This window comes from Hevea brasiliensis, chromosome 11 (assembly GCF_030052815.1).
Source record: "Hevea brasiliensis isolate MT/VB/25A 57/8 chromosome 11, ASM3005281v1, whole genome shotgun sequence".
NCBI classification, from domain to species: Eukaryota; Viridiplantae; Streptophyta; class Magnoliopsida; order Malpighiales; family Euphorbiaceae; genus Hevea; species Hevea brasiliensis.
In genome coordinates, this window is record NC_079503.1 from 95,340,805 (window position 1) to 95,365,347 (window position 24,543).

Consider the following 24,543-nt stretch of genomic DNA (forward strand, 5'->3'; position numbering starts at 1 on the left):
AGGGTAAGGATAATTTGAGTATAAAAGATAACAAAAACGACTAAAGAGTTAACATAATCAAATTATAAAAATTAACTAAAATATTTTTTAAAATTTATAGACTGGCTAATTAATTTACTAAAATAGAGGGACTAAGTAATAGTTTGATCATCATTAACTAATGAAAAAATTTGACGAAAGGACCAAACAGTTTAACAGACTAAAAATAGAGAGATTAAATAGTATATTTTTAAAATATAAGGATTAAATAATTAATTTTATTAAAATATATGGACTAAATAATAATTTTTTTATTATATTATTGACAGTGAGAGGACTAGAAGTTGAATGAAAGTGAGATAAAAGAAAACAGAAATCTTAAAAAAACCCATTTCCATTGCCTCACAAAATACAATACTCTTCCTCGTCTCTTCATACTAACATACATGACAAGTCCTTTATAGTTTGAAATTTCTAAGTTAAGCACTGGCTTTGGTCTTCACATTGCGTTGGGCCTGGTTGGTCCAATATTCAACATTTTTTTTTCCATTAGAAAAGTATTGGTTCAATATTTTACATTTCTACGCAATTTTTCGAACCGAACACTCTCGTTGAACGTCAAAGATGGGTATTAAGGTCTGTCTAGTATAATCATTGAATACAGTTGATAACTGTTAATTGATAGCTATTATTGTTAGTGGATAGCTGATAACTGGTAGCTGATGATAGTTGATTTATGTTAAGTGTTTGGTAAAATTATATTTAGTTATTGCTGTTGACATGTGAAATGACAAATAAGGGTATATATTATATAATTTATTTTATTATTGAAATAAATATAAAATTATAAATTTATTATATTATATTATTTATTTTATTATTAAATTAAATATAAAATTATCAAATTAATATATTATATTATTTATTATATTATTAAAATAAAAATATAATTATTAATCTATTATATTATATTATTTATTTTATTATTGAAATAAAAAAATAATTAAATTTTTTAAAAAATAATTAAATAATTTAAAAAATATAGATAAAATAATAAAGTAATTATTATTATTGATAAAGAAAAAATTTATAATTAATTTTAAGTTTTTAGACACAAATAAATATTTTACGTTTTATGTTATTAATAAATAATATTTTAATAAACTTAAAATGTGTTAATTAAAATGTTAAAATTATAAATAAAAATATAAAAGTATTAATAATATTAATTTTTGAGTTAAATAAAAAAAGATAATATAGTTAAAATAAAAAATAAAATCAAATCAGCTATCGATTGATGAGAAATAGCTCTAAAAATAGAGTTGATACAAACTGCAGCTGATAGGTACCATATCAGTTACCCATCAGCTATCAATTTTATTTTTTAAAACTTACTAAACACTATAGTTCATCTATTTGGGTGTTTATTAACTATCAACTGCACCCAACAGATGAACCAAACACCTCTAAGGCCATTTATTTTTTTCCACCTGTTCAGATTCCATCCAAATTCCTAAATTTTGGTGTATGTGAACGCACGGAAAATTAAACGGGAAACTTAGTCTATGTGGGTACGTGGAATTCTACGGGACACTTATGGCACGCTGCTGGATGAAGACCTTTACTTCAGGATACAAATACTGCAAACGTAGTTGCTATGGTGTGCAGGGCAATTTAATTTGGGCATTTAATGGGCTGGTTTTTCCTGTACATGGAAAAGATCTGAGCTCTTGAGCGCTTAATTTGGGCATTTGGCTAATTGCTTTCCACCGTCTGCAATATCAAAATGCGAGTTTTTTCCAGCATCCTATTTTAATGATTTGGAGAAACTACCATGGATAATCGATCAGTCAGCCATATAAATATCGCATCTCTCCTTTTCCATTTTCTTATAAGCATCTACCTCACCAATGCCTTGCGATGTTATCAGACAGGAAACTTCACAACCAATAGTACCTACGCAAAAAACCGGGGTCGTCTCCTCTCTTCTCTAGCTTCAAATGTCACAGCAAATGGTGGTTTCTACACCGCCACAGTAGGACAAGGCACAGATGAAGTTTATGGTCTGGCGCTTTGCAGAGCAGACTCTTCATCAGAAGCTTGTTCCAATTGTGTCAATACAGCAATTACAGATTTAATTGAAAAGTGTCCTAACCAGAAAGAAGCAATTTTGTGGGGCTGGGAAGGTTGCATCATACGATATGCAAACTGCTGGATTTTTGGAGTAGTGGAGATAGACCCTCGTGAAATTCTCTTTAATACTAATGACATCAAATCCAATATGGAAGAGTTTGATCAGATATGGAGCAATTTGATGGCTCGCTTATTAACAAAAGCTTCCATGGGCTCTTCCAAGGTGAAATTTGCAACTGGAGAAGCAGATTTAATACCCTTTCAGAAAATATACGCGTTGATGCAGTGCACTCCTGATATTTCCCAAAGTAATTGCAACTATTGCCTAGAACAGGCAGTGGGACAATATTGTTGCTATGGGAAGCAAGGAGGTTCGTTTAAAACACCTAGCTGTATTTTCCGATGGGAATTGTATCCATTCTACAATAATTTTAGTGCTGATGCTCCGACTCCAACACCTCCAGTCAGTATTTCTCCCCCCTCAAACAATAATACAATAAGCAAAGGTAGGCCCACAAAAAATCTTTGCCAAAAGCAATAGGAGTATAGTATAGGACTGTTTCATCACTTCACTCCATAATTAATCTTTCAGTTTCATTTTGACTCAAGCATATATATGCATATGAATATTTATTTCTGGCCTGGACAGAGAATGGAATTACATCTGCTCGAACTGTTGTAATCATCACTGTTCCTACAATTATCTTCGCAGCACTTGTTGCCCTCACTTGCAGCCTTTTCTATTACAGGAAGCCTAAGCAAGAAACCAAAGGTAAGTTTTAACTTATTAGTTACTTTGTTATTGCATAGCACTTGGATTCACTAAAAGATCATCATTTTTCTATATGATATAGTTTGAATCTTGTGAAATGATTATTTAAGTTGTGTTTATGTTACCTGTATACATATTAATTCTTCATCGATCTCGTGAAGATTTGGATGAAAATAGTAGCACAGAATGCCCGAAATTCAATTTTGAGACTATCAGACTTGCAACAAATGACTTCTCTGATCATAATAAGCTTGGAGAAGGTGGATTTGGTACTGTTTACAAGGTAATTTAACCGCAATATATGAGAAAGAATGTCAGTTACTTAGTAAAATTCCTTATTCATTTTGATTTGCATCTCTTCCTTTTTTCGATGATTATGAGTCAGGGTGTTCTTTCGAATGGAGGTGTTCTTTCGAATGGACGAGTCGTAGCTATAAAGAGACTAACAAGAAACTCTAAGCAAGGAGGAGTTGATTTTAAGAACGAGGTCATGCTAGTGGCCAGACTTCAACATAGGAATTTGGTTAGACTCTTGGGTTTCTGTTCTGAAAAAAATGAAAGGCTTCTCATATATGAATATGTTCCAAATTCAAGTCTCGACCATTTCATATACGGTATTCCTGAAATACCCATTAATTTATTTGCTAACGTTTTCATATTAATAATAATTCTGATGCATCCTTATATAAGCTACAGTATTTTCTTTCCCCTTCACTAGGGCCCAATAACTTGAAAGAAAAATAAAACAATTGATCATGGAAGTTTGTGAATTTGTAGATCGAGATAAGCGTTTACTAATGGATTGGAACATGCGCTACAAAATCATAGTGGGCATGGCTCGAGGAATTCTTTATCTTCATGAAGATTCTCAACTTCGCATTATTCATCGTGATCTCAAAGTTAGTAATATCCTACTAGATGAAAAAATGAATCCTAAAATTTCAGACTTCGGAACAGCAAGGTTGTTTCCCATAGATCAATCTGAGGATGCTACAAGTAAAATTGTGGGAACCTTGTAAGTATAAGAATCTAGTTAAAACATATTGTTGTATCTGTCACGACCCAACCTATGGGCCGGACCGGCACTAGGACCTGGGCCAGCCTAAAGCCCCCGAGGCCCGTAGTAAGCCTTAACTATTCATTAACCCAACTCTAAGGCCCATTTGGGCCCAATTTCAAGAAAACAAACGGACAGAGTCCGGCCATAAAATGGACTTTCCAACGGGGAGTTTTTGACTCACCCGACCTGTAAACACAATAAATACTCAATTGGGGAGCTCAGCTCACCCTCCACATACTCATCAACATAAAATAAATGGGAGCTCAGCTCCCTCATCCAATCCATCAACATGCATAACATATTTAAGTTTACAGGTCCAACATGATAAAAATATTACAGACCAAATTCAAATAAATACTGCTAACACATGCGGAAATTCTAGGAGTAATTAAAATTACACAATATTGATAAACAACCTGCGAGGTAGAAAAGCAGGTTAACCCAGAACAAAATATCCTCCTGTGGCCTGTAAAAATTTTTGAACAGGAGTGAGCGTTCGACTCAGAGAGTAAAATATCAATCTTAACTATAATCTCTATAACTATCTGAAACTAATGCAACCTGTAGAGTAAAATGCAACATCAACACCATATTCACATCATAGCATCAAAAAGGTAATTTGGAGCACTCACACACCCTGTAACATCATTCATAGTATATGGAGCCGATCCCCTATACTGACTCTCTTAAATCCAACTGTGCCAAGAACTCATTTCTGACTTCCACTTAAATACCAAATCGGGTCCCATAAGAACTCAAGCCGTGTCTACCCCGAAGGACCGGGTCCCAGCGAAGAACTCAAGCCGTGTCTACCCGTCCTATCCATAGTCCACACCACATCACACGCACGCCAACGCACGCACACTGCTCCAAATTACCGCAACACCATTCATGGCACTTTAACAGTTATGAATGCAACATAAATCGTGCCTAGAGTTTAACTACATAAATATATGCATATAAGTGATGCATGGGCATGCTGAACATATAATAATATCGAAATTATAATTAAAATTAATATTTTACTCACAGACTTGACGACAAATTACTGTGGCGGCTGGGCGGAGGAAGAAGGCATCCGGCTCACCTGACAATTACATTACATCTATTTAATAAATTTGACTCAATACAATTCAAGAAAAAGACCAATTACGTCCTAAGTCGTGCCGAAAATCCGGCAGAGTCTCCCCTATACCTAGGACCTACCCAACCTGCAAAAGGGCTAAAAACGCACTTCTATATTCACAATCCATACATCAGCTCAATCATATCACACAGCCCTCCCGCCCATCAAATCAATCATCCATCACAATGCGCAAAATTTCAATTTAGTCCTTATTATTGATCATTTTTGCAAAACCGCCAAATAAGCTCTAAAAATTATAAAACTTTGCCCCACGGTCCTTAGCAATATTACTAAGCTATTGCAAAAAGAATCGTAATTTTCTAAGCTACCACGAATATTTTATGGATTTTTAATCCTATTTAAGCACTAGAAAATTACGTAAAAACAAGGTTCGGTTTACCTTTGCCGATTCCGACTTCGAACGCGCCGACGTCGACAATGGGGGCTAGCCAAAACCTCGGTCCACCGGAGACTTTTCCAGAACGGTCCGTTCGCCCAAATTTGCGCATCTTGGCCAATCGCCGAATTTCCGCGAAATGAGAATACCTACACGAAGCCCATAACACGGGGTTAGTACATAAATTTTTCAGAATTTTCTAAGCTCATTTAATGCTCGAAAATACATCGCGATTTCCGTGGGACCCACCAAAAACGTTGTCGGAAAATTTTGAAATTAATATCCCGCGAAGCCCTCGCCGAGTGGAGCGTCTGGTAGCCTCGGTTTTCGTGGGATTCACTGCCGAGAAATCTAGCCCAAAAGTCGAAATGGGCGAAAATCTTCCCGAGCAAAAATCGGACAATCCGCTCGATGGATTTCGGCGTTCTTGGTGTCTATGGAAAGCTCTCGAGTAGATGATTTTGGACACAAGACCGGTCCAATCGGTGGACGGATCGGATTTGGCCGAGAAATCGGAGCGACGCCAAGCAGGGAGAGGAGGAGAGAGAAAAGAAAGAGAAAAGAGAGAGACGCGCGCGGGAGAAGAAAAAGGAAAGGGGGCCGGTTCGATTCGACTGGTCCGATCAGTCCGGTTCGATTCGGCCGGTTCGATTTGAAATACAAAATTTTGAATTTTTATCGCCTCGGACCAAAACGAGGTCCAAAATTCAAAAATTCCATAAAACTCGTAAAAATACGTAGACTCCAAATATATTTTTAGTTTTACCACGTGGTCTTTAAATAAATTTTTAAAAATCATCAAAGTTTATATTTTCTAAAATCGAACCCGATTTTTAAAATCCAAAAATCTCAAAAAATTCCTAAAATTTAAATAAAATTTAAATATCAAAAATACTCATAATTAATAAAATTTTGGGGTGTTACATTCTTCCTCTTACGTAAAATTCGCCCTCGAATTTTTTACACAAGGCGTAATAAAATACATGATTATACATTGAACAAATACGGTACTTGCTACGCATGTCCCGCTCGACTCCAGTGCACTCTTCCACCGATCGACTCTCCACAAAACCTTAACCATAGGGATCTGCTTAGATCTCACTGTCTCACTTGGTAGTCCACTATGGCTACAGTCGCCTCAAATGTCAAGTTCTCTTTAGCTCTATCACATCCTACGCAAAGACGTGAGAAGGATCGGGAATGTATTTCCGAGCATGGAGATGTGAAACACGGATGAACGTGAGAGAGGTTGGGTGGTAGTTCCAACCGGAGGCAATCGCTCCAACTCTATCAAGAACCTCAAAAGGTCCGATATACCGAGGTGCCAACTTGCCCTTCTTTCCAAATCTCATGACTCTTCATTGGAGAAACCTTTAGGAATACATAGTCGCCACCGCAAACTCCACATCTCTCCGTCTCGGGTCCGCATAACTCTTCTGCTCATCGAAAGCCGCCTCGCTGCTCGATTAAAGGAACTACTCAAGTGTACCGCACTAGGTCTACATCATGCACCTTCGCTTCCCCATTTCTCGCCCAACACAGGAGAGACCTACACTTTCTTCCATATAGTGCCTCATAGGGTGCCATCCTATCTTTGGAGTGATAATCGTTGTTGTAGGCAAACTCCACCAAAGCTAGCCGCCATCCCATTGACCTCCAAAATCCAAGACACTCATGCGAAGCATGTCTTCCAGTTGTTTGGATTGTCCTTTCGATTTGTCCGTCTGCGAGGGTGGAAGGTCATCAAGTTCAATTGTGTGCCAAGTGCCTCCTGCAACTTTCTCCAAAACCGAGAAGTGAACTGGGGCCCTCTATCAGATATTATGGAAGCCGGAATTCCATGCAATCTGACTATTTCTCGAATGTAGAGCCGGGCATACCGTGCCCGTAGTATGTAGTCTTCTGGGTAAGAAGTGAGCTGATTTGGTCAAGCGGTCTACAATTACCCATATCGAATCATAACCTCGCGTGGTACGAGGCAACCTACCACAAAATCCATAGTGATCTTTTCCCACTTCCATTCTGGGATAGGGAGCTCTTGCAGCTTCCCTGACGGTCTCTGGTGTTCAAACTTTACCTTCTGACAAGTCAAGCACTTGGACACAAAGTCTGCTATGTCTCTCTTCATGCCATTCCACCAATAGCTATCTTTCACATCATGGTACATCTTGGTGGAACTCAGGTGGAATCTTATGCAAAGGTGTAGTGTGCCTCTTGCATGATTTCATTTCTGAGATTGTCCACATCGGGCACACATATCCTAGAACCTTGCACTAGGGCGCCATCATTGGCAAATCCAAACTCACCACCTTCACCCTGCTGTACTCTTTCTATGATCTTCATCAATTGTTGGTCTCTGTGCTGGGAAACTCTAACTCTGTCCCTCAAGTCCGCCTCACCGAAAAGTGAGCCAACAATACCTCATCATCGAGATCTAGGATTAAACCTTGATCCATCAATTCATGTACCTCCCGAATCAACGGTCTCTTCTCTACCGAAATGTGCGCAAACCGCTGTAAGATTTTCTCGCTCAAGGCATCTGCCACAACATTGGCCTTTCGGTGGTGGTACCGATGGTGCAATCATAGTCCTTCAGAAGCTCCATCCATCTCCTCTGTCTCAAGTTCAAGTCCCTCTGTTGGAAGATGTACTTTAAACTCTTGTGGTCGGTGTATATCTCGCACACTTCGCCATACAGTAGTGTCTCCGCATTTTCAAAGCAAAGACTACACCGCCATTTCCAAATCATGGGTGGGGTAGTTCGCTCATGCCTCTTCACCGCCTTGAAGCATAAGCCACTACCTTTCCATTCTCGCATCAAAACACACCCTAGGCCAACTCGAGGCGTCACAATACACGGTGTATCCTTCACCACTCACAGTAGTGTCAACACAGGGCGTGGTTAGACACTCCTTGAGCCTCCGGAAACTCACCTCACAAATATCCGTCCAAATGAATGGAACATTCTTCCCGGTCAACTTAGTTAGGGAGCCGCTATCCCGGAGAAATCTTGTACAAAACGCTCAGAGTAGCCACTAAACCTAAAACTTCGCACCTCGTTGATCGTTGTAGGCCTAAGCCAATCGGCCATAGACTTCAATTTTCTTGGGATCCACTTGAATGCCATCACTGGAAACCACGTGTCCCAAGAATGAGATGCTTTCTAGCCAAAATTCACATTTTGAAAATTAGGCGTATAGCCGTGCTCCTCAAGGTTTGCAACACCATCCTCAAGTGCCACACGTGTTCTTCCTCGGTCCGAGAGTATACTGAATGTCATCTATGAATACGATGACAAACGGGTCCAAAATGGCTTGAACACCCTGTTCATCAAGTCCATGAAGGCTGCTGGTGCATTAGTGAGTCCAAAAGACATCACTAAGAACTCATAATGACCATATCTTGTCCTGAAAGCCGTTTTGGACACGTCCTCATTCCTGATTCTCAATTGATGGTAGCCTGACCGCAGGTCTATCTTGGAAAAGAATCTAGCTCCTTGGAGCTGATCAAACAGATCATCGATCCGAGGAAGTGGATACTTGTTCTTCACAGTCACCTTGTTCAGCTGTCTGTAGTCAATACACAACCTCAATGACCCATCCTTCTTTCTCACAAATAGAACAGGAGCACCCCAGGGTGAAGTGCTAGGACGTATGAAACCCTTGTCCAAAAGCTCCTGTAGTTGCTCCTTCAGCTCTTTCAATTCTGCTGGTGCCATCCTGTAAGGTGGCATGGATATGGGGTTTGTACCCGAAATAACATCAATGCAGAACTCTATTCCCCTTTCTGGTGGCAACCCTGGAAGCTCCTCTGGGAAGACATCCATAAATTCTCTGACAACAGGAACATTTTCCATGCTGACACCTTCTACAGATGTATCTCTCACCAATGCCAAATACCCTTGGCATCCACGCCTCAACATTTTTCTAGCACTAATTGCTGACACCAAATTATATGGAGCCACGCTCCTGTCACCATCAAAACTAAACTCTTCCACACTGTATGTGGAAATACACCTTTGTTCCTGCAGTCTAAGGTGGCATAATGAGCGCCAACCACCCATCCCGTGATTACATCGAAATCCATTCATCGTAGAGGAACCAAGTCTGCTGGGAGGATCTTTCCATCCACGACCACTGGGCTACCCGGAAATACCATGTCTACTTCTATGTTGTCACTAAGTGGGGTAGCTACTGACAAAGGGCACTCTAAAGTTGTAGGGTTTCTACCTAACCTCATGGCAAACACAGGGGAGACAAATGAGTGCGTAGCACCCGGATCTATTAAAACACGAGCCTCATAAGAATGTACTGTAAGAATACCTGCCACAACTGCATTTGAAGCTTGAGCATCCTGGTGGGTCAGGGTGAAAACTCGAGCTTGTCCCCTACCCTGAGTGGCGTAACTCGACATCGACTTCTACCTCTGACCGCCTCCAAATCCACGCCCCTTGTCCTCGCCACATCGAATCGATCGCCGCCATGTTGGAAGCACCGGATACAATTGTCGAGGAACATTTGCACGTAACCTCGTGACCCCATCCGTGGCTCATCAAAACGGGCGCTTTCAGCAAAGTGGCCCTGGCCACACTGAAGCATACTCGACCCCATCAAACAAGGTCCTGAATGTCCTCTTCCACACTGCACACGGTACAAAGAGGATCTGAACCAGAGCCGAATCGCTTTGCCTCGAATCGTTACCACATCGCCGATCCGCACTCGTCCAACCCTCGGATTTGTGTCTAAAACCACCTCTTATTTCTCGCTTCTTCCTCTGTAAGTAGTTTGGCCACCACTATCCATAGTACCCATGTGGGGAACACCAAGAACCTTCGCTCGCTTTTTCTTTGCTCTTCATTGTCATCCACAAAGATAGCTAACCTCAACTGTCTGCTCGATCCACCACCACATCAAAAGATCGACGACATCATGGCCAGTTCGCATACCTCCCGCCAAGCCCCTTTAGGAATCTTTTCACCTTCATCTTTTCTGTAGCTACTGCTGCAGGGGCATATCTGCTCAATTCCGTAAATTGCAGAGCATATTCATCTACTGCACTGCCATTCGCCTTAAGGCCTCAAAGGCCCATCGCTTTCGATCTGAAGCTTTCTGGCACAAACCGATTGATGAAAAGTTCCACAAACTGAGCCCATGTCAAACCCTCCATCCTAGGTAACACGTAGTCATTCATCCATTGCCTAGGCATGGGCCCCATGACGTGCTGCATACACTCTATCAATCTTCTATCAGTCCAATTCTGCTCGCTGCTCGCAGGAATCCAAAACCGATATCGCGCTCCCGACACATCATAAGTACCGCACCAACTTCTTGAAGTTTATGATCAGTTTGTAAGATTCCTCTCTTGGTGCGGTGGATCACTGCTGTGGAGGATGGACCATATACCGAGCCATCATGTCGATGGTTCTTTGCGCACGCCAGAGTAGCCGCCATGGGGTCCATGGGACCACGTGCCATAAAGGACTGCTCTCAGATCGTTGGCTGCTCCTCTACTTGAGCAGCTCTAGGCCTCCTACCCCGCCTCCTCGGGGCAGGCGCCTCATCCTGTGCCGACACTTCGTCGGGCACATCTGGTTCTGGTGCAGTGGCAGCTCTCCTGCTTCTACGCATTTTCCTGAAATTCAGCAGCATTAGCCCACAAAATTCAAAACTGCACATTATACAGCTCTATAGACTCATATTTATACATAACATATGGAGCAGAAACTAGAAGCAAAGATGACAATGCAAGACGAATGTGGACCCTATATTTCCGCATGTGACTCCTATTAGACTCTTCCCAACACTTTAGACAACATTCCCTAAGAATCTGGAGCCTAAGCTCTGATACCACATTTGTCACGACCCAACCTATGGGCCGGACCGGCACTAGGACCTGGGCCAGCCTAAAGCCCCCGAGGCCCGTAGTAAGCCTTAACTATTCATTAACCCAACTCTAAGGCCCATTTGGGCCCAATTTCAAGAAAACAAACGGACAGAGTCCGGCCATAAAATGGACTTTCCAACGGGGAGTTTTTGACTCACCCGACCTGTAAACACAATAAATACTCAATTGGGGAGCTCATCTCACCCTCCACATACTCATCAACATAAAATAAATGGGAGCTCAGCTCCCTCATCCAATCCATCAACATGCATAACATATTTAAGTTTACAGTCCAACATGATAAAAATATTACGACCAAATTCAAATAAATACGCTAACACATGCGGAAATTCTAGGAGTAATTAAAATTACACAATATTGATAAACAACTGCGAGGTAGAAAAGCAGTTAACCTAACAAAATATCCTCCCGTGGCTGTAAAAATTTTTGAACAGGAGTGAGCGTTCGACTCAGAGAGTAAAATATCAATCTTAACTATAATCTCTATAACTATCTGAAACTAATGTAACTTGTAGAGTGAAATGCAACATCAACACCATATTCACATCATAGCATCAAAAAGGTAATTTGGAGCACTCACACACCCTGTAACATCATTCATAGTATATGGGAGCTGATCCCCTATACAGCTCTCTTAAATCCAATCTGTGCCAAGAACTCATTTCGGACTTCCACTTAAATACCAAATCGGGTCCCAGTAAGAACTCAAGCCGTGTCTACCCGAAGGACCGGTCCCAAATAAGAACTCAAGCCGTGTCTACCCGTCCTATCCATAGTCCACACCACATCACACGCACGCCAACGCACGCACACTGCTCCAAATTACCGCAACACCATTCATGGCACTTTAACAGTTATGAATGCAACATAAATCGTGCCTAGAGTTTAACTACATAAATATATGCATATAAGTGATGCATGGGCATGCTGAACATATAATAATATCGAAATTATAATTAAAATTAATATTTTACTCACAGACTTGACGACAAATCACTGTGGTGGCTGGGCGGAGGAAGAAGGCTGTCCCGGCTCACCTGACAATTACATTACATCTATTTAATAAATTTGACTCAATACAATTCAAGAAAAAGACCAATTACGTCCTAAGTCGTGCCGAAAATCCGGCAGAGTCTCCCCTATACCTAGGACCTACCCAACCTGCAAAAGGGCTAAAAACGCACTTCTATATTCACAATCCATACATCAACAGTTCAATCATATCACACAGCCCCTCCTGGGCCCATCAAATCAATCATCCATCACAATGCGCAAAATTTCAATTTAGTCCTTATTATTGATCATTTTTGCAAAAATCGCCAAACAAGCTCTATAAATTATAAAACTTTGCCCAGCGGTGCTGAGCATTCTTTCTAAGCTTTTGCAAATAGAATCGTAATTTTCTTAGCTACCACTAATATTTTATGGATTTTTAATCCTTTTTAAGCACTAGAAAATTACGTAAAAACACGGTTCGGGTTTACCTTTGCCGATTCCGACTTCGAACGCGCCGACGCCCGACAATGGGGCTAGCCAAAACCTCGGTCCAATTCGGAGACTTTTCCAGAACAGTCCATGCGCCCAAATTTGCATACCGGTCAATCGCCGAATTTCCGCGAAATGAGAATACCTACACGAAGCCCATAACACGGGGTTAGTACATAAATTTTTCAGAATTTTCTAAGCTCATTTAATGCTCGAAAATACACCGCGACTTCCGTGGGACCCACCAAAAACGTTGTCGGAAAATTTTGAAATTAATATCCCGTGAAGCCCTCGCCGAGTGGAGCGTCTGGTAGCCTCGGTTTTCTCGTGATTCACTGCCGAGAAATCTAGCCCAAAAGTCGAAATGGGCGAAAATCTTCCCGAGCAAAAATCGGACAATCCGCTCGATGGATTTCGCGTTCTTGGTGTCTATGGAAAGCTCTCACGAGTAGATGATTTTGGACACAAGACCGGTCCAATCGGTGGCCGGATCGGCCGGATTTGGCCGGAGAAACTGGAGCGACGCGCGCGCGCAGGGGAGAGGAGGAGAGAGAAAAGAAAGAGAAAAGAGAGAGACGCGCGCGGGAGAAGAAAAAGGAAAGGGGGCCGGTTCGATTCGACCGGTCCGATCCGGTCCGGTTCGATTCGGCCGGTTCGATTCGAAATACAAAATTTTGAATTTTTATCGCCTCGGACCAAAATGAGGTCCAAAAATTCTGAAAAAATTTCATAAAACTCAGAAAAATACGTAGACTCCAAATATATTTTTAGTTTTGCCACGTGGTCTTTAAATAAATTTTTAAAAATCATCAAAGTTTATATTTTCGGAAAATCGAACCCGATTTTTAAAATCCGAAAAATCTCAAAAAAATTCCTAAAATTTAAATAAAATTTAAATATCAAAAATACTCATAATTAATAAAATTTTGGGGTGTTACAGTATCAACCCTTCTGTATTCCTCCATCACTTATCAACTTGCTATAACAAACATTAAATTTAATGGTATTAATTTTAATCTTATTAGAAATTTGATATTAACAATATTAATTAACACCAAATATTTGTGTTAAGTGTTGTTAACAACTTTAGTTACAAAGTTTTTATGTACCAATTGGTACTTGCTGCTAATTCCCTTTGACATTAAATTCTTAATTTTTAGCAGCAATGATAACTTGCTATTAAAATTAAACCGTTATTTTTTTTAGTATCATTAATAAATCCTACAAATAAGAAACAAAGTAAACAATTTGTTTATAATCATGAAGTGTTTACGACTATTATAAAGTATAATTAGTTGACTAATTGTTGGATTCAGTGGCTACATGGCTCCAGAGTATGTATTTAACGGAATCGTCTCAGTGAAGTCAGATGTTTTTAGCTTTGGTGTATTGATTTTGGAAATTATCACTGGCCAAAAGAGTAATAAATTCTGTATTGGGGAAGAAGGAGGAGGGGACCTTATAACCTATGTAAGTAAAATATTTTTATTTCTATATTTCTCCATTACATTGGCTATTGAATATGGGCAAATCTAAACAAAAATAATTAAAAAGATCATATGCATATTTCTTTTGAATTTTGTGTAGGCATGGGATAATTGGATTGAAGGGACTGCTTCAAATATCATAGATCCTATTCTGATAGGAGCTGCTTCGACGCATGATATAGTGAGATGTATCCAAATAGGATTGCTGTGCTTGCAAGATGATGCAGCAAAAAGGCCAACTATGGCTTCGGTTGTTCTCATGCTTGATAGCTGCACTGTTGCTGTCCCTGCATTGTCAAAACCTGCATATCGTAGGTATGGCCACCATACAACAATTATGTCTGGTACTCAATCCAAAAGCTGCTCTTCCCAACTCTCAGTTAATCAGTGTTCAATTTCAGAGGTAGGACCACGTTAAAAATATTGGAGCATGGAAGTAACTTTAATTTTTTTTATATTTTTCCCCTTTCTATTTGTTTTAAGACCAAGTCTATTAGGGGTAATATAATGTAATAGATCTTGTGATTCCATTCCCATATTTAGTTGTAAAATAAAATGTAATGATGATATTTTCTATTTTAATATTTAGTTTATGTGTGGTGGTAATAACAAGGAACTGATAAATATTAGATGATTGGCGGCTAAGTGTTACCGTAGACCACTCAGTGATTCAGATTGGGCCAGAATCAGCAATATCAAACCTAGAACTTGTCAACTGTTCACTAGCTCAAACTGAACTGAGATTGTGGATCTTAAACATTTTGATTCGGTTCGAATCACTTTTTTACTTAAGAAAAAAAAAAAAATTCAATCATTGAGTTACATCAAATATTGATTGAATTGAAATCATATAAAAACTATCAGTTTTGAACCATCTTTGAATTGAAATAGCTAGTTTCTCCCTCTCTATTGAATCGGACCAAACTAATCAATTTCAATCAGTTTGAATCAACATTTTTTTCTTTAAAAAAAATAAAAATTTAAAAAAATTAGATTAAATAAAATTAGACCGAGTAAGAACTATAATCGAACCAAAACCGAAATCTTCAATTTCTTTCAACTCGAAATTGGACAGAATAGTGTTGGCATTGGCCTGTGCCAAAGCTAGTAATGACAATGAAATAAATAAACCAAAATAACTAATCATGATTTTTTTAAATAATTATTACATTAATTAAAGCATAATTGATAATACAATGTAACTGTAATTCTATTATATCAATTTTTTTTTTTATAGCCAAACAAAATAATGAAACATGAAATATAATTATGATTTCATTACATTATACTAAATATATTCTAAGTCATAAAGGATGAATTAGATAATTTTACTCCAATTTGATTATAATATTGTGTCTGTATATTATGCTTAGAAGTCATCTACTCTGTTCAGTGGCGTGCCCACGTTTATTCTTTATATATAAAAAAAAAATTGCCCTCTTTTTTATGTTAAAAAATTAGATATAATGTTTTAATATTTTATATGTATTTAAATTATTAAAAATTTTAAATATAATAGCTAATTTTATTAATTTATCTTTAAAAATTTTCTTTTAAATTTAAGAATAATAGTTTTATCTCTTAAAAAAAAATAATTTTATAAAATTTAATATCTTAAATTAGTTTTACTACCAATTACGATAATCAATGAAATATTGAAGCCAAAAATGGCATAAAAAATTTGTTTCTATTTATTTTATTCCTTTTGAGTAAAAAATTGAGCTGTAAGCTGCTTAATTAAACTGAGTCAAGCCTTTAAATTGGGATCAAAATCCTGCTGAGCCCAATCGCTTCTCATTTAATGGGGCCGAAAACCAGTGACATTTAAGATTACTCTGCTATGGCCCATGTCTTTATATAATGAAATATAATTCCATTCGACGACATACATAAATAATTTAAAATTGTAATTTATTTATAATTTATAAATATTCTCAAAAAATATATTTTAATTAAATTTTTTATGTAAATTAATTGTTTGCAAAATTAACTTATGTTTATTTTAAAGGAAACTTAATTTAAAATGAAAAATAAAAAATAAACTTTCTTATATATATATATATTGAATCTCTATTTTTATGATTCTTATTTCAATTGTTAAACAATGAATCTATTAGTCAAATTTCCAAGTGCCATAACATTACTGATCAAATCAATTTTTTCCTCTTTCGGTGTGCAGTGAGAAACTGTCAATGGTGCTGATAGAGAAGAGAAATGAGCTTTCGAGGAAAATTTAAATAGGGCACTTGGCCATTTTCTTCCCTTTCTCTGCATTACCAAAACGCCAGTTTTTCTCAGCATCCTGTTTCAGTGACTTGGAGAAACTACCATGGATAATCGATCAATCAGCCATATAAATATCGTATCTCTGCTTTTCCATTTTCTTATAAGCATCTACTTAGCCAATGCCCTGGTCTGTTATAAGACAGGAAACTTCACAACCAGTAGTACCTATGCGAAAAACCGGGGTCCGGTCCTCTCTTCTCTAGCTTCAAATGTCACAGCAAATGGTGGTTTCTACACCACCACAGTAGGCCAAGGCGCAGATAAAGTTTATGGTCTGGTGCTTTGCAGAGCAGACGCTCCATCAGAAGCTTGTTCCAATTGTGTCAATATTGCTATTACAGAATTAATTGAAAAGTGTCCTAACCAGAAAGAAGCAATTTCATGGGGTGGGGATCCTCCTTGTATCATACGGTACGCGAACCGCTCAATTTTTGGATTACTGGAGCTAGAGCCTACTGAAGCTGGCTATAATGTCAATAACATCACAAACAATATAGAAGAGTTTGATCAGACATGGAGCAGTTTGATGGCTCGCTTCGTAACAAAAGCTTCCGTAGGCTCTTCTAAGGTGAAGTTAAAATTGCAACTGAAGAAGCAGACTTAAAACCCTCGCAGAAAATACACGCATTGATGCAGTGCACTCCTGATATTTCCCAGTGTAATTGCAGCTATTGCCTACGACAAGCAGTGGGATTTTACCAATATGATTGTTGCCTAGGGAAGCAAGGAGGTTATGTTGAGAAACCTAACTGTATTTTCCGATGGGATTTGTATCCATTCTACAATTCTATTGCTGATGCTCCAACTCCAACCAACAATGTAATAAGCAAAGGTAAGCTTTTGTATCCCACCAAAAGCTTTGGCAAAAGCAATAGGATTGTTTCATCATTTCACTCCATAATATTTCAGTTTCATTTTGTGTCAAGCATATATAATATATATGAAAATCTAATGAAAGTACAACTGCTCGAACTGTTGTTATCATCACTGTCCCTACAATTATCTTCGCAGCACTTGTTGCCTTCACTTTCAGCCGTTTCTACTGTAGGAAGCCTCAGCAATAAACCGAAAGTAAGTTTATTCTTGAGAGTTATTTTGTTATTGCATGGCAAGAGCTTGGATTCACTACGTAATTTTTCTATATAATTAACCTTGTGCTTGGGGCAGCAAATAAAGTTCGAATCTTGTATCACTTGCATACATATTAATTCTTCATTTATCTCGTGAAGATTTGAATGAAAATAGTAGTACACAATGCCTGAAATTCAATTTTGAGACTATCAGATTCGCAACAAAAGACTTACTCTGATACTAATGATCTTGGACAAGGTGGATTTGGTGCTGTTTACAAGGGTAATTTAACAACAACATATGGAAAAGAATATTAGTTAATTAGCAAAATCCCTTGATTCATATTGATTTGCATCTCTTCCCTTTTTCAATGATTATGAGTCAGGGTGTTCTTTCAAATGGACAAGTTGTCGCTGTAAAGAGGCTATCGAGAAACTCTAAGCAAGGAGGAGTTGATTTTAAGAATGAGGTCATGCCAGTGGCCAGACTTCAACATAGGAATTTGGTTAGACTCATGGGTTTCTGTTTTGAAAGAAATGAAAGGCTTCTCATATATTAATATGTTCCAAATTCAAGTCTCGAACATTTCATATATGGTATTCCTGAAATCCCCACTAATTTACTTGCTAACGTTTACATTTTAATAATAATTGTGATGCATCCTTATATGAGCTACAGTATTTTCTTTTCCCCTTCACTCGGGTCCAATAACGTGAAAGAAAAATTAAACAATTAATCATGCAAGTTTGTGATTTTGTAGATCCACATAAGCGTTTTGCTAATGGACTGGAATACACGATACAAAACCATAGTGGGTTATAGCTCGAGAAATTCTTTATTTTCATGAAGATTCTCAATTTCGCATTATTTATCATAATCTCAAAATTAGTAATATTCTACTAGATGAAAAAATGAATCCTAAAATTTTGGACTTTGGGACAGCAAAGGTGTTTCCAACAGATCAATCTAAAGATGCTACAAGTAAATTTGTGGGAATCTTGTAAGTATAAGAATCTTGTTAAAACATATTGTTGCAACAACACTTCAGTATTCCTCTATTACTTATCAACTTGCAACAACGAATATTAAATTTAATGATATTAATTTTAATCTTATTAGAAATTTGATACTAAAAATATTAATTAACAACAAATAATTGTGTTAATGTTTTTAACAACTTTAGTTACAAAGTTCTTATGTACCAATTGGTACTTGCTGCTAATTCCCTTTAACATTAAATTCTTATTTTTTAGCAGTAATGATAACTTGCTCTTAAAATTAAACCAACAATTTGTTTATAATCATGAACTGTTTATAGCCATTATAAAGTATAATTAGTTGACTAATTGTTTGTTTCAGTGGTTATATAGCTCCAGAGTATGCATTTAACGGAATCATCTCAGTAAAATTAGATATTTAGCTTTGGTGTATTGATTTTGTAAATTATTAGAGGCCAAAAGAGTAATAAATTCCGTATTGGCGAAGAAGGAGGGAACCTTATAACCAATGTAAGTAAAACATTTTTATTTCTATATTAAAATATTTTTATTTCTATATTTCTCCGTTACATTGGTTAATGAATATGGGCAAATCTAAAAAAAAAAAAAAAAAAAAAAAAAAGATAATATACGTATTTCGTTTTGAATTTTGTGTGAGCATGGGATAATTGGATTGGAGAAACTGCTTCAAATATCATAGATCCTATTCTGATAGGAGTTGCTTCGACACATGATATCATGAGATGTATCCAAATAGTATTACTGTGCTTACAAGATGACGCTGCAAAAAGGCCAACTATGGCTTCGGTGGCTCTCATGCTTGATAGCTGCACTGTTGTTGTCCCAGCATTGTCAAAACGTGCATATCTTATGTATAGCCAACATACAATAATTATACCTGGTACTCAATCCAAAAGTCGCTCTTCCCAGCTCTCAGCTAAACGGTGTTCAATTTCAGAGGTAGAACCATGTTAAAAATATAAGAGCATAAATGGAAGTGACTTTAATCATTTTTTTTCCCTTTCTATTTGTTTTAAGACCAAGTCTATTAGGGGTAATGTAATACATCTTATAATGTCATTCCATTATCATATTTAGTTGAAAATAAAGTGTAATAATGATATTTTTTTACTTTAATATTTAATTTATGTGGGGTGATAATAACAAGGAAGTGATAACAATTGTGTTGTTGGCTGTAAGTGTTATCGTAGGCCAATCCATGATTCAGATTAGGCTAGAATCTACAATATCAAACCTGGATCTGGACTGAGATCATCTTGGGGGAGGATCAGTTCCAATCCCTCTCCTTGGATCTTAAACATTTCGATTTGGTTCAAACCACTTTTTTACTTAAGGGAAGTTAAATTAAAAAAAAAAAAATTTGAATTACATTAAATATTGATCGAATCGAAATCATACTAAAACATTAATTTTGAACCATTTTTAAATTGAAATAGCCAGTTCCTATCTCTCCATTGAATCGGACTAAATTAGTCAATTCCAATATAGTTCAATTAAAAAACAAAAAAATCGAAAAAAAGAAAAATAACCATTGAGTTAATTAGAATTAGATCGAGTAGGAATTATAATCGAGCCAAAACCGATATCTTCAATTTCAATAATTGGATTGACTCACACCACCTTTAAGGATCGGAGGCCCTAAAGCAACAATTATGGTCCATGGAATTGAAGGCCCTAAACCCATTTGAGTAAATCTAATGATTGAAATTGGAATTACCAATTTAGAGCCTTTAGTTCCATAGACCACAAATGCTTGTTTCAACTCGAAATTGGACAGAATATTACTGGCATGCGCTTGTGGCCAAAGCTAGAAATGACAATGAAGTAAATAAACCCAAATAACTAATCATGATTTTTGGTGTAATGATTTTTACATTAATTAAAGTATAATTGATAATATGATGTAATTATAATTCCATTATATCAATTTTTTTTTTATAGTCAAACAAAGTAATGAAACATGAAAGGGAATTATGATATCATTACATTATATTAAATATATTTTAAGTCATTTATGGGATGAATTAGATAATTTTTCTTTATTTTAATCATAATATTGTTTTGAATTGATCGAATCGATCAGTTTCATTCAAATTGTGAACAACTCTAGCTGCGGTCATGGGCTTAGGAGAAGAGAATTAAATGTATACGTCATGATATCAAACTTTCATTTTTTTTTATAAATTATAAATTATAGGTATTAAATATAAAATACTAAAAAATATTTAATTAGATAATAATATATTTTTCAAATAGTAAAAAAGTTAATACAATTAATAATTCTAAATTAAATTTTTTATAATGACCTTTAATTTTGTAAAAAAAAAAAAATTTTTTTATGGTAACTGTTTTCAATAAATAAATTGATATTAGAATTTTTTTAACATGATTTTCGAAAAAAAAAAATGCATCTTTATATAATGAAATATAATTCCTTTTGACGACATACATAAATAATTTAAAGTTGTAATTCATTTGTAATTTATCAATATTCCCAAAAAATATATTTTAATTAAATTTTTATGAAAATTAATTGTTTGCAAAATTAACTTATGTTTATTTTAAATGAAAAATAAAAAATAAGCTTTCTTATATATATTTATTGAATCTCTATTTTTATGATTCTTATTTCATTTGATATCTCTGTCATCTCTGTTTTATTCTCGCTTGTGTTTGAGCCTTCATCTTTCAACAATTTGTATTAGCTCATTCTCTCCGCTCACAGTTTCTCCAGCTTACACACATTCTAGCAGTACTTACATCATGCTCGAGTATGGCTAAATTGCTTATCTTGTGCACAAGAATTTTCATCAAACATCATTACCACTTTTTCTGTAAACATAATCCAGCGGATTTGGCTGTGCCATGGTAAAATTTCCTTCGCGTCACAATACTCTTTCTAGATTCCTTTTTTTATACTAACATAGATGACAAGTCCTTTATGGTTTGAAATTTCCATGTTAAGCATCGTAATTCACGCAGGCGTTAGGTCTGGTTTAGTTAGTCCATTGTGCAACATTTTTTTTCCTCTGAGAAAGGTAGTGGTTCAATGAACCAAACGGCTCATTGATTTGTGGAAAGTGATTATTTAGACCAGGATATTGATTTCCAATCTGTTTTTATTTAGACAAAAATTTTGACGCAGGATATTATTTAGACCAAGCATCTAGTGACTCGCCTGCTTGAACCAAGTCAAGCTTGGTGTCTTTTGTGACCACAATCCTGCATGTGGACAATTGTTAAACAATGAATTTATTAGTCAAATTTCCAAGTACCATAACATTATTGATCAAATCAATTTTTTCCCTCTTATGGTGTGCAGTGAGATACTGTCGATGGTGCTGGTAGGGAAGAGATATGAGCTTTTGAGGAAAATTTAAGTAGGGCATTTGGCCATTTTCTTCCCATTCTCCGCAATACCAAAACGCCAGTTTTTCTCAGCATCCTATTTCAGTGACTTGCAGAAACTATAAGGGATGAACTGAAACTGAACTTGTACATTTTTCTGTATTGTATTGGCTGCTACTTATATACAATTTTTACAGAGGCATATCTCAGTTGTTACACAAAATATGGTAGTAGTTATAATATATCTATTGAGATATTTGAATTTAATTTGAACTGAGTTGGCTTATCATGTTTCAGACTGATACTGCTAATTTGAACTGAGTTGGCTTATCATGTTTCAAACTGATAATCTATTGTCACAACTCAAATTCTGGACTGGACCGGCACTAGGACTTGAGTCGGCATAAGGCCCCTAAAGCCTGTAGTAAACCTAATTATTCTCTAGTCCAACCTCAAAGCCCATTTTGAAGAAATAAATCGGACAGAGTCCGGCTATAAACTGGACTACCCAATGGGGAGTTTTTGGCTCACCTGACTTGTGATCACAAAATAAAATCATTTGGGGAGCTCAGCTCACCCTTACAATCATCAAAAACTCAATATGATCACTGAGAGCTCAGCCGCTCATCCACATAACCCATTTAATCCACAAATCCACATATACAGAATCAATAAATTACAGATTTCAAATAATAATCTATTACAGTCCCAAGTCAAATAAAATATCTTCTAACACATGCGGAGTTCAAAAACTTTCAAAATTTACAGCACAAACATAAACAGAGCAGCTAAGGGACCTGCGAAATAGGAAGCAGGTTAAACACAAGTAAGAGTCCTCCTGTAGCCTGGAAAAAAATGGGTGAACAGGAGTGAGCATTCGACTCATAGAGTAAGATATTGATTTTAAAAATAATTTCTATAACTATCTAATTGTAATGCATCCCTAGGGATGAAATGCAACACTGATAAATAATTTTCATCAAATTCAAACAATATTCACCTAAAGAATAATTTGGAGCACTCACACACACATATACCATATCAAATAAAATATATATAGGAGCGGATCCTCTATATAGCTCTCTTAGTTCAAAACCTGCTAGCGATATCAACTCGAGCCAAACTTTCGCTTCATAATCCAATTGCGGGGGTCAGCAAGATCAACTCAAAGTTTTACTCACCCCGACTTCCTTAAAAAGGATAGGGCCCCAAGCGAGACAAGCTCAAGCCGATTTGCCCGTCCTACCCATATCCATCACACCACACTACATGCACGTCGACACACGCACACAGCTCCAAAGTACCCTAAGGCGACATCCACATCAATTTTTGCAATTAAGAAAATGCAACATAAAACGTGCCTAGCATTTAGCTACATACATATATTTACATATGATGCATGAGCATACTTTGAAAATATAATAATATTGAAATTGTAAATAAAATTAATATCTACTCACAAATTAACTGTTGATCACTGAAGCGGCTGGCCGGAGGAGGAAGGCTGACCTGGCTCATGTAAAAATTATACCACAAATTTATCAATATTTACTTAAGGAAAAACTTTAAAGAATCAAAGGACATCCTAAGTTTTACCGAAAATTCGGTAGAATTTTTTCTATATTTGGGACTTACCCAACCTGTAAAATGATCCAAATAACACTTCTAAATCACATCTCCCATATCCACATCTCATCAATATCATATGGCTCCTCTTGGGCCCTCCAAAACAGTAAAAAATCATATAATTACACATAAAATAATTATTTAAAAATTTGGGGTGTTACAGTGGTGTGGACAAATCAGAATAAGAAATAACAGAAGACAAAGGATAAAGTATTCCTATGGAAGGATGATTAACATCAGCTTGAATAAGGTTGCAGTGATAATCCTATAAATATGTGAGAGGTTTCCCAATATGTTGATAATGTCTAGAAGGAATGGAAGAAGAATGAGAAGAAGGAATAGGCTGAGAAGAAGAAGGTGAGTTAATAGAAAATAGTGAGGAAGAAAAAATGTTAAAATCAGGCATTGAAGTATCTTGGATAAGAGGAGGTAAAGAGAGAGCAGAAGAAGAAGCAAATGGAAAGATATGTTCATGAAATGTGACATGTCTAGAAACAATAATATTTCTAGAATGAAGATCCAACAAAAAAAAAAGGCCCTTAATTCTTGGTTTAAAACCAAGAAAAACACATTTCTTAGTTTTAGGATCAAATTTTGTTCTTTGAGCAATAATAGTAGATGCAAAATAGAGAGACCCAAAAACCTTAAGAGTATCATATTGTGGAATATTGCCATAAAGCTTTTTCATGAAGTGTTTATTTTGTAGTAAGGGAGAAGGAATTCTATTGATCAAATGCAAGGCATGAGTAATGGTGTAAGACCAATGTTGTGTGGGTAGATGATATTGAAGGAGAAGTGATCTTGCTACATTTAATATATATTGATGTTTACGCTCCATAAGTCCATTTTG

The 24,543-nt window shown here is 36.6% G+C and overlaps 1 protein-coding gene, 2 long non-coding RNA genes and 1 pseudogene across 3 annotated transcripts; 2 read left to right on the plus strand and 2 right to left on the minus strand.

Annotated features, from left to right (window-relative positions):
• Positions 1-1,640: 1,640 nt before the first annotated feature.
• On the plus strand, positions 1,641-14,925 carry LOC110633794 (cysteine-rich receptor-like protein kinase 44). Its single transcript, XM_058130393.1, has 7 exons — positions 1,641-2,618; positions 2,762-2,884; positions 3,046-3,167; positions 3,270-3,498; positions 3,662-3,899; positions 14,173-14,326; positions 14,444-14,925. The coding sequence occupies exons 1-7, from the start codon at positions 1,814-1,816 to the stop codon at positions 14,759-14,761; spliced, it is 1,989 nt and encodes a 662-aa protein (XP_057986376.1). The 5' UTR covers positions 1,641-1,813; the 3' UTR covers positions 14,762-14,925.
• LOC131170700 (uncharacterized) lies at positions 4,147-5,020 on the minus strand. The gene is made up of 2 exons (XR_009141471.1): positions 4,975-5,020; positions 4,147-4,410 (listed from the first exon to the last, which is right to left on the minus strand). It is a non-coding gene; the product is annotated as an uncharacterized LOC131170700 (long non-coding RNA).
• LOC131170701 (uncharacterized) lies at positions 10,967-12,875 on the minus strand. Its single transcript, XR_009141472.1, has 3 exons — positions 12,856-12,875; positions 12,350-12,408; positions 10,967-11,098 (listed from the first exon to the last, which is right to left on the minus strand). It is a non-coding gene; the product is annotated as an uncharacterized LOC131170701 (long non-coding RNA).
• Positions 14,926-16,672: 1,747 nt separating the features above from the next.
• LOC131170366 (cysteine-rich receptor-like protein kinase 14) lies at positions 16,673-19,673 on the plus strand (annotated as a pseudogene).
• The last annotated feature ends 4,870 nt before the right edge of the window (positions 19,674-24,543 follow it).